Source organism: Sceloporus undulatus, chromosome 2, assembly GCF_019175285.1.
Source record: "Sceloporus undulatus isolate JIND9_A2432 ecotype Alabama chromosome 2, SceUnd_v1.1, whole genome shotgun sequence".
Lineage (NCBI taxonomy): Eukaryota > Metazoa > Chordata > Lepidosauria > Squamata > Phrynosomatidae > Sceloporus > Sceloporus undulatus.
This window is the reverse complement of record NC_056523.1, coordinates 277,775,443-277,791,940: the sequence shown is the minus strand read 5'-3', so window position 1 is coordinate 277,791,940 and position 16,498 is coordinate 277,775,443. Positions and strand designations below refer to the sequence as shown.

The 16,498-nt window shown below is 38.0% G+C and overlaps 1 protein-coding gene across 8 annotated transcripts in view; it reads right to left on the bottom strand.

Moving 5' to 3' along the window:
- Window positions 1-16,498, bottom strand: part of TTC37 (tetratricopeptide repeat domain 37) — a 64,718-nt gene that overhangs the window by 20,279 nt on the left and 27,941 nt on the right. For 7 of the 8 annotated variants that reach the window (XM_042449411.1, XM_042449412.1, XM_042449413.1 and 4 more), the window contains 15 exons: window positions 15,316-15,569; window positions 14,847-14,949; window positions 13,357-13,533; window positions 12,186-12,330; window positions 11,940-12,018; window positions 11,775-11,836; window positions 11,635-11,691; window positions 10,614-10,682; window positions 9,443-9,517; window positions 8,652-8,793; window positions 7,325-7,418; window positions 6,628-6,705; window positions 4,777-4,901; window positions 2,970-3,093; window positions 447-668 (listed from right to left, as the gene is read on the bottom strand). In XM_042449411.1, the coding sequence (XP_042305345.1) occupies window positions 447-668; window positions 2,970-3,093; window positions 4,777-4,901; window positions 6,628-6,705; window positions 7,325-7,418; window positions 8,652-8,793; window positions 9,443-9,517; window positions 10,614-10,682; window positions 11,635-11,691; window positions 11,775-11,836; window positions 11,940-12,018; window positions 12,186-12,330; window positions 13,357-13,533; window positions 14,847-14,949; window positions 15,316-15,569 (1,806 nt within the window). The remainder of the gene's footprint in view (window positions 1-446; window positions 669-2,969; window positions 3,094-4,776; window positions 4,902-6,627; window positions 6,706-7,324; window positions 7,419-8,651; window positions 8,794-9,442; window positions 9,518-10,613; window positions 10,683-11,634; window positions 11,692-11,774; window positions 11,837-11,939; window positions 12,019-12,185; window positions 12,331-13,356; window positions 13,534-14,846; window positions 14,950-15,315; window positions 15,570-16,498) is intronic. The other variant, XM_042449416.1, reaches the window with a different exon arrangement.

The following is a 16,498-nucleotide window of genomic DNA, read 5'->3' as shown; positions in this document are numbered from 1 at the left end:
ATAATAATAATAATAATAATAATAATAATAATAATAATAATAATAATAATAATTTTATTTGTATTTTCCCGCCTCTCCTGGGTGGATTGAGGTGGGATCACAACCTGATTTAAAAAAACAATACAGAATAACACACAACTGTTCGATAAAATACATAACAGCAATTAAAAAGAGGATATTACAGGCAACACTGGAGTTCAGGGAGGTGGACTCAGGTCTTACCAAAAATCACGTGGGTATGCTCACCGGAAGAGCTCCGTCTTAATTGCTTTTCTGAAGGTTTCCAGGGAGGAAGTAAGACGGATCTCTTCCAGGAGACTATTCCACAGTCTTGGAGTAAATGAACAGATGAACTGGATTGTTGAGCAAATCCTTACTGGCTCTGTATAAAATCTGCTCCACTAAAATAAAAATAATGAATGATAGGGAGAAAGTGGATTACAAACCTGTGAATAGCTCTTGAAACTTGTTTCTGAACTGCCTGATTCCTGCCTTGTAATGCATAGACAGCAGATGTCAAAAGGCACCTCTTTATAACATTGTCCTTTCTTTCTACATGCTTTAATAATTCTTTAAGTGCTGCTGTTGCAAGTGTAGTATCCTGCTTTATCAGCCCTAATGTGCATAAAGCCTGCAGGCTTTCTATATTTGGTTCCTGTAAAATAGAACTGTAAGTGCAACACAGATAAAAGGTTACTCAATGCATTATTACCCAAAAGTATAATACTTGGCACAGTATTAAAAAATCTAAATGCCATCTACCATTTAAAAACTGTTTATGCTTTCAAAGTATTGCAAAGTGCTCCAAAACAAATAGGAAGCAATACTATCAAATAAATGCCTACCTTGAGTTTTCCATTGGGCAATATAGTTTCATAACTGTGTGGTTTGTCAAAATCTTACAGGTTAGAATAATTACAAGAATACATTTAGAATCACAAAATATAATATCTATTCCCTATCAAGAAAACAGTATTAAGCTGTTCCTCCTACAGATCTGTTGATTTCTAGGCACAAATACCAACTATGTGTGAAGTAAAACTTATACAAGTGATAAACATTTATAATTTAAGGTGTTTGCCTGCAAGCTCACACAACCCTTTACATAGAGCAAGAAGAAAACCCACAGTTACTAATGCTATAATTCTTTCTATAATGCATTGTGTACACTATAATGCACAAATAATAGTTATCAATGAAATATGATTAGGTATAACAACCACCGCAGCTCATGTTTTGCTTGACAGTAAAAAGAAAAAGCTACTATGAGCACACTTTAATACAGGGGTAGGCAACCTGCGGCCCACGGGCCGGATGCGGCCTGGCGAGGCCTTGGGACCGGCCCCAGCCCGGTACTGCCGCCGAGGGGCATGGTGGGGCAATTGTCTATAGAAGCCTCAGAAACATGCATTTATCTTAACATTTTTAAAAAAAAAACAGCAAATTTTTTCGTGTGTCCTCCATTTTTATTTAAAGTGTCCTCCATTTGGAATTTTTGTCCTACATTTGTCCCAGTTTATTTATTTATTTAATTTTTTTAAAAAAATTATTTAATTATTTATTTTTTGGCCTCGGACCCCCAGTTGTCTGAGGGACAGCAACCTGGCCCCCGGCTCAAAAAGGTTGTCTACCCCTGCTTTAATACAACAATATATTTTGTTAGCAAATGAAACAAAAAATATTCTCAAAGCCATGGCTCAGGAAAACCAGACTCAAAACCTGCATGAAAATTAACACTAACACAGGTTGCCATCAAAGTCGCTATTCATTTTTAAAAACTGTAGATGGAAGCAACATTCTTTCCTATTCTTAGTGCAATTAATTGAGGTAATATAGAACTTAGGTTTTAGAGTATCTGTCCACAAAATAAAAACAATACTCTTCTATTCCAGTGTTGTTTTTTTAAAAAATCATTCTTGAAAGGAGTTACAATTAATCACTAAAAAGCATGGCTAACATTGTGTAAGATTACTGTACACCCCAAAAGTTAGTAAAAATAGAAATACTGTTGCAATGACTAACAATCTTTTTTTTAAAAGGTGATCTACATAACAGTAGCAGGCAAGTGTGACAACATTTCTGGGTGTGCTGTTTTTCAAGGTCAGATTGGCAGATCCAAGCCTCTCCTTCCAATCCTCACTCTTCCTACAAAACAGATGACCAGCACTATTATATGAAGACATCCCTTCCTCTTGATTGGTATCAAAATTTGGAAGAGAATATATCACATGTGGCAGTGCACATTCTTTTTAAAAAATAATATTAAATGAGGAAAGAAGTGTCTGGATATGGCAGAATGTTGTTGCCGCTGATTAGAAATACCCTTTCCCTCTATTTTTAAGGGCTAAAAAGCCAGAGTCTAAATGATCACATAAGAAAGTTCTGAGACCATTACACAGCAACTCAAGATGGTCAAAAATCACAGTAGCAGAGGTGGAACAAGTCCTGTCATCAGTAATATCATAGATACTATTCAATATATGCTCACAATAGCTGCATAACCGATGACAGTTGTAGGATTGAATTTGAACACTAGCATCTCAGTAATGCTAGTGCCAAGTGTACTTAAAAGTGCTTGCAATCCCTGTAGCTAAAGAATAACCATAATCTCATCCAACTGTCACTCTATATTTTATGCAGTTTTAAATAATAATAATAATAATAAATAGTTTATTTATATCCCGCTTTTCCAATTTGATCAAATGGGCTGATTTATATGGGAAGAGGGGAGATCCGGTTTTTTTTTAAAAGCACGCGCGCGCGCGCACACACATCAATATATATAATTATTCTTTGTGCTTCTGCAAATCTTGGCACTTCCTTAAGCATGCTGGTCCTTCCCTTTATTTCTCTGTGACTCTGCCTACAATCTTGTTGGCACTCATCACCTGGGTTTGATAGTAGAAGGAATAACTACAACAGGCAAATTACCTTACTGTTTTAAATAAATACAAGTACCCATTACACACCATTTAAATAAGAGGGTCCTTGCAGCATCTACTTGATTTTGCTTGTATTCCATTATTGCCAGACTTGTCAGGATATATGCTTTGTCTTCTTCACATTCAGCAATGGAGAGTGCTTTTTCATACGCTAACAAGGGAAAAAATAGAAATTTAAAAGAAGATAAATAGTCTGAGAGATTGCTGCTTGCAATGAAAATTAATTCTTATATGGCCTGGATGAACAATGTTGGGTTATTCCTCCGTGCCAGCAGATGGTGCAGGAGTCCAGTGTTCTTTCCTGTTTAAACCACTGGCTCCTTCTCACTTGTGCCACTTTCATTATAAAGCCTGCCTTTAACAACCAATCTCTGTGTGGTCCTACTTACAATGTCATTTCTTATTGTAATTTATATCTTTCTTTATTCTATTTCATTTCATTTCATTTACCTCATTTTATTATGCTGCCACAGTCTTGGAGGGAGTGGATCACTCCTCCAGAGAATGAACTTTTACAGTAAGTACCAACCTCTCATTCTATGGATGAAATGGAGAAGCAATCCACATACTATTGGGATATATCCAAACCTTCTCTACATTATTGACTGCAGGACCGTTCGCCCGAAGGCTGCCTGTGCTGACTTATATTTATCTATTTTATAATGTTGTATAAATGTGGATGGTTCCCTCTGTCTAGCTGTATTACACATATACTCTAGTGACACCGTAACCACACAGGCAATACTTGTTGACACAGACTACATAGAATATGGCCATACATTTTGCAGGCTTGGTGCCTTTGCCAAATCATATCACTGTAATATGAATGTCTTTAACCAATGGAAACTCACTGTTTTTGATCGGCTTGCTCCCCAAAGTCTTTGGGTTGAAGAAGACAACAATGCTTTTTATTTGCCTACTACAGTGCGCCCGCATCATACGTGGGTGAGATATACGCGGCTTTCAACATACGCTGAAAGCCATGCCGGAAGAAGTGGTGCCATGCACTGGAAAGAGTAATGGTGCATGTGCCTGTAGTGTGCGCACTGCGGGCTGCCGCACGCACGAGCCCCATTGTCTTTAATGAGGCTCGAGCATACGCAGAATTTTCCTTACGCTGGGGGGGGGGGGTCTGGAACGGATCCCCCACGTAAGGGAAGGGACCACTGACCTTCTAATGTGCCATACTCTTGGTAGCTGCCTCTACTGGCTGAGCTCAATCTTCTTCTGTTTTGCTGAAATCCTTGCCTTCAGTATTGGAAGTCTGGTCTGTTCCACAGTGGCCTCCCAAATCTAGTCTCACCTTGTTTTGCATAACCTCTATCTCCTTAAAGGAATAATTGTTGCTTCTATATTGTTTCTTTTCTGATTTACTCCTTTGGTTTGTCGGCATAACTTGTTTCTTATCTCTACTCTCCACCTTCTCTAAGGCTTTTTCTCCAAACAGCAGTTGCCCTCTAAAATGCAACTAGATTTTTGATTAGTCTCCCAGTGATGGAGCCAGACAGATCTTCTTGCCACTGTGGTGGCAGTAAATGCTGCTAGCTGCAAATGCAACTGCATCATATTCTGCATCTGCTTAAACTGCAGGATGTTCAAAATCTTTTTTATTGCCTTGTGTAAGGATCTCAAACTGATGCCCTGTGAATTAAGAATCTGTTTCCACACCACTGCTAATCTAACAAACACAGAAGCAACGACAGTAGAACATACGACTAAAGCTTAGCTTCATGAGCCTTCCTTAATGCTCCTTTAATGTTCTAGGCTCTAATTACTGATGCTGCAAATTCATAATAATCTCTTAGAAGAGATACTGTGTTCCTGAAACACTTACCCTTCTGACTTTCTTGGAAGTCTCCTTTCTTGAAGTAAGCCAGAGCAATTCCTAGAATATCATCAAATTCTGAGAGATGAGTTGATACATAAGCCTGAATGGCATCATCATAATGACCAAGAACACTTTTAAAAAGGAAACAAAACAAACACCGATTAAAAAATACAAGTAATTCATACCCCTTTCAGGTTTCATTCACATAATGCACCTTTCAAATCAGTGAGTGAAATCTAGTTCCCATAAAACAATGAATGAATTATTTTTATGATCATGCAAAAGTATGCTTATGTATGGCTCATCTGTAAGGCTCCTCGAGAAATTATAAAATGTTTGGCTGTAGGGAGATTTGGGAATATAGTCAAAGATGATAAGGTGTTAAACTTAAATGTTAAAGCTTTGGACTATCCAAGTATTTGAAATTATGGACTGTCCAAGAATTTATGACATCTCAAAGATTCTGCAACCAGAGAACATAAGAGTAGATATGCTGGGTGGGACCAAAAGGCTATCTAGTCTAGTGTTCTGTTCACACAATGGCCAAACAATTGGGAGTTCTGTATGAGGCCAACAGCATCCACAATTGTTTTTATTATTGAAGGTGCCATTCTGATCAGTGACCACTAAAGGACCTAGCCTTCATGAATTAATCAATTTCATGAATTTAGCTCTCTTGGGTTCCATATGGGGGTAAAGTCTGGATGTAAGTAAGTAAGTAAGTAAATTTTTAAAAATTCTCCTTTGAAGCCCTCCAAGTTGAATACCCACACTACCTACCCTCACTACAGTGAATTCCAGTTTAGTACCATGTGTTGTGTAACTTAAGAAATCAAGATTGAACAAAGCCATTCAGCAACATTAATGATGCCTGTCTAGTTTCCTTCAAGTCCTTCCTCAAAAAACATCTTTCCTGTGAAGATCTCTGCTCAACCCTCAGTTTCCATATCTTACCGTAACTAGGCCTAAGAGAATACAACTGAAGCCACCACTTTTTGACTTCCTGTTTATCTCTGCCTCTACCTATCTCCCCTCTTCCTTTGCCACATCCTGTGTCCAATTTCAAGTTTTAAGTTTTGGTCTTTTGTAAAAATGTCATGCACATTGATGGTGCTATGTGAATGCATAAGTAATAACAGTTACCTGTAATGCCAAATACAACTACAAACTCGATCTACACTGAGAACCAGCCCACAACTAGCATCCAAATAGTGACACTCAACAACAAAAATGAAGCCAAATTCTGCTCATGCAATGAATCTTTTTTGCTCCCAGCAATCACCACTATACTATATCACTCCTGCCTTCCTCCCCCAGCCCCAAGAGCTGTTCCTGGAAGTCACTGCATCTTCAGGAATGATGCAGAATGGGCATGGAGTTGAGGAATGTTAACGCAGAACCTTCAAATTGCTGGAATTTTCAGGTCTGTCCTGTGCAAGCAGAATATCTAGAACCAAGCCAAAAGCTATATCCATTTATATACTGTATTTATATCCTGCCTCTCCACCAAGGACTTCCAAACAGCAAATATAGTTTTCCTCTCGTTATATCCTAAGAGCTCTATGAGGTAAATGAGAATGAGAGATGAGACAGTCCAAGATCTTCTATTGAGCCTTATGGCTAACTGTGGGTTTGAACTGGAGTAGCTCTGTTTAGTTGTAGTCCAGCACTTAAACCACTATATCACACTACTCATGAGCAAAACATATGTATTAAAGGAATTGTTACCATGAAAACATTGTTAAGAAATGATTTGATTGTATACACCAGTAATTCCAAGGTAATAAAAGACAGAATCTAGATATTAGTTTTATATGAAGTTTAATAATATATTTCCTTTAAAATAAGCAGGCTTACCACAGTGATCTGCCATAATTCCTCATGGCTATGCTGTATTTCTCTTTGTCTTCACAATTTGTCAACAGTAGAACTGCCCTGAAAAATGAAGAAATAAGAATTCTAGTAATTTTAATGTCAATAGCTAACCTGCAAAATGTATTGGCCTTAAACTTCTACTGTTATCAGTGAGAACATTTCATCCATATTTTAGAGCTTGATTATCTTTTGGAAGTGCAGTAATTAAAGCCAATTCTCATGTGGACAAGTCCTACAATGTGACAAAAACAGTACTTTGAGGATCAAAGAGGTAATTTAATGTACAAGTCTTGCATGTAGTGTACACATATGTGGAATTAAGACTGTAATTGAGAGGATATTTTCATTTCAGTGTGAAGGAAAAAACTGAGTGGTTCTGCTCTGGAGTTACACCAAACTACAATTCTCAGAGTTTATTTATGCAGTCTGGATGCAGACTATGAGTCCAACACCATCACTTTTCTCCCTCCTGTATGATTTTTTAAAACATCTTTCACTCAATGAAGGAGACAGTAGAACTCTGAAAACTTCCTTCATGTGTTTTGTGCATTTTTGCTGGTCAATAAACCCCTATGTGGATTTTGTTATGTTTTATTTTGCTAGAGCAGAACACAGTCATGCCAGAACAAATAGTGGACTTTTAAGGATTTTTAAAAATATGCTGTCCAACAGAATTTACCTTTTGTAAGCATCTATTGCCTGCTTTTTCAGCTGGAGATACTCGTTTAAATAGCCAAGCATTGTAAAGGCACATGCATCATTTTGGACTCTTTCTGCAACAACACATGACACATACAGAGAGAATTAAAAGAAAAAAATATATAAAAACAAGCAAAAGAAAACTGAATTCTGTGGTCTAAAAGCATGTTTCTGGGTCCACTTACAGAACAGGATGGGACTATTTCAGATCAATTATTTCTCATCAGGACCTGTATCTCTAGTTATGGAGTGCAAAAATAAACAATTGCACTTCAAACATACTGCTTTTGGGTCAGTTTTACTGCAGGAACCTGGCTATGAACCCTTTCCTCTTACCACTGATTGGTGGTATCCCATACTTTAAGAAACATAGGAAGCTGCCATATTTTAAGTCAAATTGGTTCCTTTAGACTGGTATTCTCAGCACTGACAGAAAGTAAATCTTTTCTACCCTTACCTGGAGAGGTTGGGAAGTGAATCTGGGACCTTCTGTTTGGAGAGCAAGCACTTTAACACTGAGCTATGGCCTTGTGTCTGGGTGCAACTCCCTGGATACTTGCCATAAACATAAATTAATCTGTCATCACTGTTTCAGGCTCTAAAAGAGTAGCCCTACTGGAGAGATCAAGGGGTTATCTAACCCAGCACCATGTTTCGCAGAAAATCCAGCTTATTTTCTGGGACACAAACAAGGAAGGAATTATTACAGTTGTGTATTGTTTGCTCCCTGACAGTGGTACTGAGATGTTTTCTACCCATAGCAGGGATGTGAAATGTTAAATTATTCATTCTCAAAAGGGACAATGAATAATTTAATCAAATTTTAAAATCTCTGCCAGACATCTTCAAAATTATGCATTCATGGGAAGAGGGGGGCAGACAAGGGGACCCTGAGTTCAATTGTGTCCTCCCACCCCTTGGTTCATATCAGGGAGATGTGTGCATAGAAAGCTGGGTAAAGATCAAGAAGGCTACAGTCTTCCATGATCTTTTGTTGGCTCTTGTAACCCACATGGCATGAGAAGAGTGGGAAGAGTCAAGAGAGGATTAGAGTAGCTATAGCTTTCCACTATCCTCTCTTGCCTCTCCACTACACAACATTGGGAAGATGGGGGAAGCTGAGCAAGGACTGGGAGGGTATAGCCTTCCACAATCCTTTCTTGGTATGTGCTGCTACCTCCTCAAATATGGTATCAGGTGGGACAAAGCTGGGCAAGGATCAAGGAGGCTATAGCCTGATCACCTGTGTTCTCCCAGGTAGTTCATTATGCTAGACAAATTGTTGTTTAAAAATAAAAGGAAATTACCTGTGTATTTGGTCAGAGCAACCTGGGCTGCTGGGATAGCATTCATCTGAAGAATATTGTATCTATACAATTCAGTGTTTCTGTTGCTTTTATCTTGTAGGGTTGAGCACACCCAGTGGGCATAGCCTTTTGCTCCCTCAGTCTGAGTAAAGATAAATGGTTAATATTATCATTCCACTTTTTCTCTAGAAATTGAACTTAAGGTGTCTTAGTAGAAAACAAACTTAGAATCAGTAATGTCCAACTAGGATATATTAATGTTTTACACCTGCCTAACCATATAAATATCATAAGAAGGCATAACTCATTAGAAAGGACAATAATGCTTGGTAAGGTCAAAGGCAGTAGGAAAATAGGAAGATTGCATTACAGGTTCTAGACTGAATAAGGAAGTCACAGCCCTGAGACTGCAAGACATGAGTAGGGGTCTTGATAACAGGGTGACATGAAGGCCTCTCATTCATATGGTTACCCTAAGTCAAAGTTGACTTGATGGCAGCTAACAAACACAACCACATAATCTCACAGTGTGTTGGCAAAATTTCTGGATGAGCAACACTATTTTTGCTGTTCTTATTACTGCTATCCAAAGACTGGCAAGTTGATTGCAATAAAAACTTAATATACTGTTCTAAATAAAGACTGCAGTTGCATTTCAAAGATCCAGATAATAAACATAATGGAAACTTAAGAGAAATATAGGTAATTGTAACAAACTTCTTGATATTGTTTGGGAGGCAATTAACTTTTGGTTTACTGGTTTACAACCTGCAATAATGTTAACTGCTTACATGCATGCTGAGTTCAGTGGTGTGCCTGAAGAGATCCATAGTTTCATAGCTGTCTACAGTTTCTGCAATGAGAGCCTACCAAAAGAAACAATGAAAGCAGTACTTCTTGAATTGACATAATATGCACCATCAATTTATTTCTTACTACAAATTGCAAAGTACAAGCAAGGCAAAACATGATTTCAACTCAGCTTGTTCCCCTCCCCCATATTTCTTTTGTCCATAGGACCAGCAAGTACAATATTGTAGAACCAGGGGTTCCCAAACTTTTTGACTTGTGGAGCCCTTTTTAGAATTAATTTCTATGGTGGAGCCCCTAAGAGACCTACTCTATGTCTTTCACATTAATGGTGTTTAGGAGTAGTGTTACTTTTTTGTTTCTGATTCATTAATTTCATTCAATTTTTATTTCTTTAATTTTCCTGGAGTGGTCATGGAGCACCTGGCAAATGCATGCGGAGCCCTAAGGGTTCCTTTAGAGCACAGGTTGGGAACCGCTATTTTAGAGAATAGGACCTCTAAGCTACTTGGATTTGGATGCAATATTTTATTTATTTTTATTTATTTTTTTGCTAGCCCAAATTTGAAATCAGCAAAGAAACAGAATTGGTGTTATGGGTGGTCCTTCTAAATGGCAATCTTGGCTCTAGCAGGAAAAGGAGTTTTTCTTGTATTAAGAAGGTACAGGGGAAATTTCCTTTACCCTGGGTTCTTGGACACAAGATACTGCTTTAGCTGCAGTAGAGTAAATCCTTCATTATCTCTCAACAGCTAATGCACGCTCATAGTACTTTCTCTGTACTTCAGACTCAACCAGGAAGTAAAGCATAGTGCTATAGATCTGAGATATAACCATGTCTTGTTGTGGGATGGAGATGCCACTAAATTTAGCAGGAAAATTAAAGAAATAAAAATTGAATGAAATTAATGAATCAGAAACAAAACGTTTCAAAGTAGAAAGACAGACTGCTACAAGAACAGTAAGAGAAAATATCAAATGCCAGTGTATATTTAGAAAGCAAAATGGTAAGCCTAGGCTTATACTTTAAGTCACTTATAGGTGATTCATAGTTTCCAGTATCCACTGGAACTTAACATCATTCAGAAGCTATAATGTTAAAATCCCCAAACTGCTGGCATATAACACACTGCTACGGAGTTAATGCCTTACCTGCCCAATCCAACAGGTTAGATAGGAGGGTTCCAGCGACTGGGCCACTTTGAAGGCTTCATGTGCTTGCTTGATGAATTACATAAATTTTTTAAAAAGTGTTAACTTGGATAATGGTGGTTAAGGACACATTTTGCATATCTGTTTAGTCAGAATTATTAAATTCCTCTTTCTCACACATTTAGAGAGTAATATAAGCCTTCTACACTTGTATAGGAGATGTGCTGGCACCTCTGATAAATGAGGCCTGGGATACAATGAGCTTCACTGGGACCACTAATAAATGAAACCTTTAGGCAAGACATCTTTTTTCCTGAAAATGTGACAAAACTAGAAACTAACATTGGTCCCACTCCCTGAAAAGGTCCTATTCTCTGTGGAAAACAATAGCACCTTAAGCCTTTTATATCTTTTTATACCTGGAAAAGTGGAAAAGCAGAATGCTTTTGTGCAAGGGCATAGTTACTGAAGGCCATTTAACCTTGATTTTTTTTTTACCACCATCGTTTGTTTAGTGAGGTAGTTTCTTTTCAGAGGTGGGTTCTGTCTTCCTTCCATTATAGAAACACTACTTTTAATGTCACAATTCACAGTTCATCCTATATTTTGGTTCAGCTTTTAACTAATGAATCCTTCAATCATCCATATTTTCCCCTGCATGCTTTGTACATTTTATACTATTTTAAAATGATGTGCTAACGAAGTTTCAAGAAATTTGTTCTTGTTGCTGTAGCCCCTGGGAGGCTGCTGTGACTTCTTCAAGCAACAGTGAAGTAGGAGTACTAGTGCTTGGAAACACTTATTGGTTTTGCTCTTCACCTTCAATAAATGCATCCTGACTGATGAGTAAAAAAACATTATTTAGATATCTTAACGGTCAAATAGATCACTCAAAATGGCAAGGACACTCAAAAGGCAACATCTCATATTATTTTTCTAAAACTAGCACCTAACCTAACTGCTTAAACTTAAAACGCATGACTGAGTGAGTGCTTGATCACAGGTCCACACTTACACTCACCTCTATGTTTCCACTGGTTAAATACAAGACTCCCAAATTGGTCCAGGCAACAACATTCTACACAAAACAAAGGATATGAAACACAAATTAAATATTCTTGAAATCTCCTTCAAAATAAATCCAGTATTCAGAGCACTTACAATTTGGTCAACTTGAATAGATTTAATAAACGCATGTTGTGCAAGGGCATAGTTTCCAACACCTGAAAGATACAGATATAGCAAAAACATTGTGTGCAGTATTCAGTAAAACTCTGAGGAATTCAACAGAAGGATAATACTTGAAAATTTTCATTTGAACTGTACCTTTGCAACAGGCCACCACACCAAGGGCATTCCAGTAAAGATGGTTTTTGCTGTCTAGTCGCACAGCTTTTTTAAGACACTGGAAAAGATTGTGAGAGTGCCGTATTGTAATTCTAAACGTCATAAAATACATATATGTTATGACAAAAAAGGTTTTTTTATTAGCTAAAATTTAGAAATGATAACAGAAGAAGATCTATTATCATAAAGTGCATCCAACAAAACAGGAAAGTTTTTTTTAATTACCTGAACAGATTTCTCTAACAGTTCACTGATCTCATTCTTGCTATTGCCCATTGCTGTAAGGTGTTGTGCCTGATGATAATAGTTTATCCCAAGATCACACCATGTATTTGGTGAAGACATCAGTTTTAATCCTCTACCATAACACCTACAGAAATATGGATCACCAAATGAAGAGGGTTATTCATATGGCTTGAAAACAAAATAGACACATTAATTTAAGCATGTTTTCATAGACTGTTGAGTTTATACACCTACTTTTCTGAAGTAAGAAACTGCATGAGAGAAAAAGAGACTGCTCCCCAGTTTCCATACATTAAAGATGGGGTGGCATAGTATAGAGCATAAAACACATGCTGCCACCAATGACTTTCTGTGTCTCTCATACAACTGTTCTCAATTTTTAAACAAATGTACAAAAAATGGTCACAAAATTGCACAAAATGCAGAGTATGGTTATACTCTCAAAATGAATATCCACAATAAATGTCTGTATGCCCTAACCTCAAATTGCATATAACAAGACTGAAAAGGCAGTGAGAAAGGTCTGAGGCCAACTCTTATCCTAAGGAACTATGAAATTTTAGAATTCCAAAGTAAATTCTAAGACACAACTGACAAAATAGTAAAATGTTTTCTGAGCTGTATATGTGGAATCTGCATGCCTGAACTTCCAAATGGATCCCCCTACCCCTCTATCTCTTAGGACTCTTACAGTTGTCCTTTTAATCTAAAATCCTGCTTAGCCAAACAGCTGGAGTTTCAAACAGCACTACACTGGTTAATTTTTACATACACACACACACTGATTTTTAATCCTTGGCTTCTAAGCCCCTTAAGCATGACAACTCTTCATTCCACTCCTCAGTTTCAAGCATATTAGCTTCTAGATGTGTAAGTCAGAATGGGATCCAGGTGAGACTAAGAGGAAAGGTTGGTTCCAAAGACACTGAATCTTTCTCAAACTTGCCGGAAACACTATTACAATTCTATGAAGGGCTCTATGAAATACTGCTCCCCAGTGAAAAGCTTCAAGTTGCCCAAACATGGACTTTTAACTTTTCTTCTCTCTCCATTCTCATGTGACAGCTTTCTTACTCATGTCAGAAAAACACTTCTGAGAGAGACAATCAGCCAGCCTGAAATATTATATAATACAAATGCTACACAGTACCTTCCTCCCAAACTGAGCAGATCACTTTTCTTCAGCACACATGTGTCCATGTTCTGACCAATAAGGAATCCTAAAACTTTCACATTCACTTTAGATGGTGAAATAACACAAACAGAAGTACAGGCATCTCCAAGCAACTTCCAAAGGCAAGACACTTCTGGGCGAAGCTTTGCGGCTCTGCAAGAAAACATACAAAATCCAGGTAGAATTAGACTGGGGATTTTCTAAAAAGAAGTGCTTCTCTTCCACTGGAGGAAACAGAGGTAAGTTGATTGTTGTCAGTTCATTCTGTGCCAACTCTCATGCTGCATTTCAAGCCCCCCTCCCCCCTCAGCTCTCCAGGTAGCTTTTAGAAAGAAAAGGGAACTATAAAGCAAAAAACGCATTTCCTGACTCACCAAGGACAACAATTTGAGGACTGCAGGTACAGGCAAAGAGAATGGGTGCCGTGTTCCAGGTGCTGAAACTATTTCTCTTTCTCAGAATCCCATGCAGTTTTACAGGGCTCTGGGATGGAAGGGGATGGCCAGACAATCAGAGGCAAAGTGGTTGGCGGGCCTGGGCCTGGACTCAGAGCAAGTGAAACCCCTTCAGGTTTACTACTGGTCCATATAAGTTGTTTCCCTCATGACACCAACAGCCAAAAATCACAAAAATTGTGCCTTCTTCTTCAAGCATAAGTACAACTCCACTACACAATGCTTTGAACTGGGACATTTATATGCAGTGGTACCTCGGGTTACGAAATTAATTCGTTCCGCGGCTAATTTCGTAACCCGAAAAACCTTCGTAAGCCGAATTGCCATAGGCGCTAATGGAAAAATAGCTCTCTGCTGCCCTCCGGTGGCGGAAAATAGCGCCGAGGTTTTTTCGTAACCCGAAAAAACCTTCGTAAGCCGAAACAATAAATCCCTATGGGATTTTTTCGTAACCCGAAAAATTCGTAACCTGGGTAATTCGTATCCCGGGGTACCACTGTGCTGCCTTTTTAAAGAATTTTCCTAAGTTTACATTTAAATACACTTAAACACACCTGAAGTATCAACTCATGAACAACAGGTTGTGGCACTCCCTTTCATTTTTTAACTTTCTATAAGGCTAACAATTAATTCTCAGTGTCTAGTACAGACAAAACCGATATGAATGAAATTTAGCATATTTTAGTTACTCCTAGATTTTTTTGCTACCCATTTTTCTGATTTCCAAAATGATAAGCACACTAATAAATACATCAGCTTCACTTCCAATTTGTAAGCATCTTCCCAGAAAGGTAAGAATCAATGTGCATGGGAATCTATTCACCTTCCAACACTGAAATAAACAGGAAATGGATTAGTACATATAGTCCCTTATCACCTACAAGGACCAACTATTTTATTATATTTTCCCTCTTACTTTAAAGTGAAAGTTACATATGGAATAAAGGCTATCTTTTAAAATTCTTATAGGACCTTAAGTTGGCAATGGAGAGGACATAGACGGATACCAACCGGGCTAAAAAATCAAGAGATTGCTCAATATAGTTTAGTGCTTTCCCATCCAGGTAGTCAGCAAGAGCAGTCTTTGCCATCATGAGATAGCATTCTCCCAGACCTGGGAAGAAAAAAAAACTATTAACATGTGATAAGAATACCATAACCATAAGGACTTATGTTTTACAAACAGTAGCAGAATTTGGAAATCATTTGATCCATACTATGTAAATTTACTATAATTTTAAAAGTCTTTTGATGCATATAATGAGAAACAGAACATTAAACTAGCCTGGAAAATTAAGTGTGATTGTAATATTAATCAATTTAAATATTATATATATATATATATATAAAATTTCTAAATACTTGAATATAACAACGAGTTAAGGGGAAAAACACTCTCCCTACACAAGTTAAAAATTATTTAAATTGTGAATCACTAAACCCCACTAAACCACTAAGTCTAACATGAATTAATCAATACCTTTCAGTGCAGGAATATAATCTTTTGATTTCTTCAAGATGTGCTGATATTCTGTAATAGCCTCCTTGTATTTTCCTAGAATCTGTTCAATTGCTGCAGCTTTATAAATACTATATATAGACTTTGGGTTAAGTTCTCTAGCCTTTCGGAAAGACTTCAGTGCTGTTGTGAAGCCTCCTCTGCTCAAATATGCCTCTCCAAGAGATTCCCAACAGTTGGCATCCTTTGGATCTGCTCGCAGAGCTGCCTGCAAACTGGACACATGGGTAAAACACAGGCTATTTGATGAAGTTACAATGAAATGAGGAACCACTTTTATTTTATAAAGGCCTCATTTAAAAAAAAAAAGTTTCTACAGTTGGTCCTCGGTATCTGCAGGGATCCATTATGGACCCTCCTGAAGATATAAAAATCCACAGATGCTCAAACCTGCATTTTCCCCAATGGTAGCACATACACATGGTCACACTGGCATTAGGGACAGTTCTGTTGTCCCATGGCGATGTGTCGGGGATGCTTTGATTGAGAGTTCCTGCATGGCAGGGGTTGGACTGCCTGGCCATTGTGTCTTTTCCAACTCTGTGATTCTATGTACACGTGGTTGTATCGCCATTGGGGACAAGACAACTTAATGGTGCATGCGCCACCACGGGACAATGGGGGCTGTCCCTAAAGACAGGGCAGCTGCGTGCACGCACCGCCATTGGGGACAACACAGGCTTGTCATCAGTGGATGCTTGGATCCGGGGATGACAAGTCTGTGGATAACAAGGGCTGACTGTATTTAGAGTTTCAAACAGAAACGCTAACAAAAGCAATCACAACTCCAACTACAAAATGCCTATAAAGTATGCCAGTTTTTACTCTAAAACAATTTACTGACCATTTGGGAAAGGTAAAAAGCTGAAGTAGTTGCCATAATTGTAAAAATAAAGATGCTGGTATTTGGACTACCACTTTAAAAATGGGAGAGCTACTGGTTCACTTTGGAAGGCAATAAACAACAAGCCAGTACTGTGCAACAGGCTTCTATAAGCTTCATTATCATCACCAGAAAATGCTACCCTGCCAAATGCTTAATCTAAATGATCAACAGTATCTTCAAGCTTGAAGGCATAATTCTGCACTCTCTGCTCACAGAGTGCAAGGAGACTCCTAGGGACTCTATGGCAATATAATAATA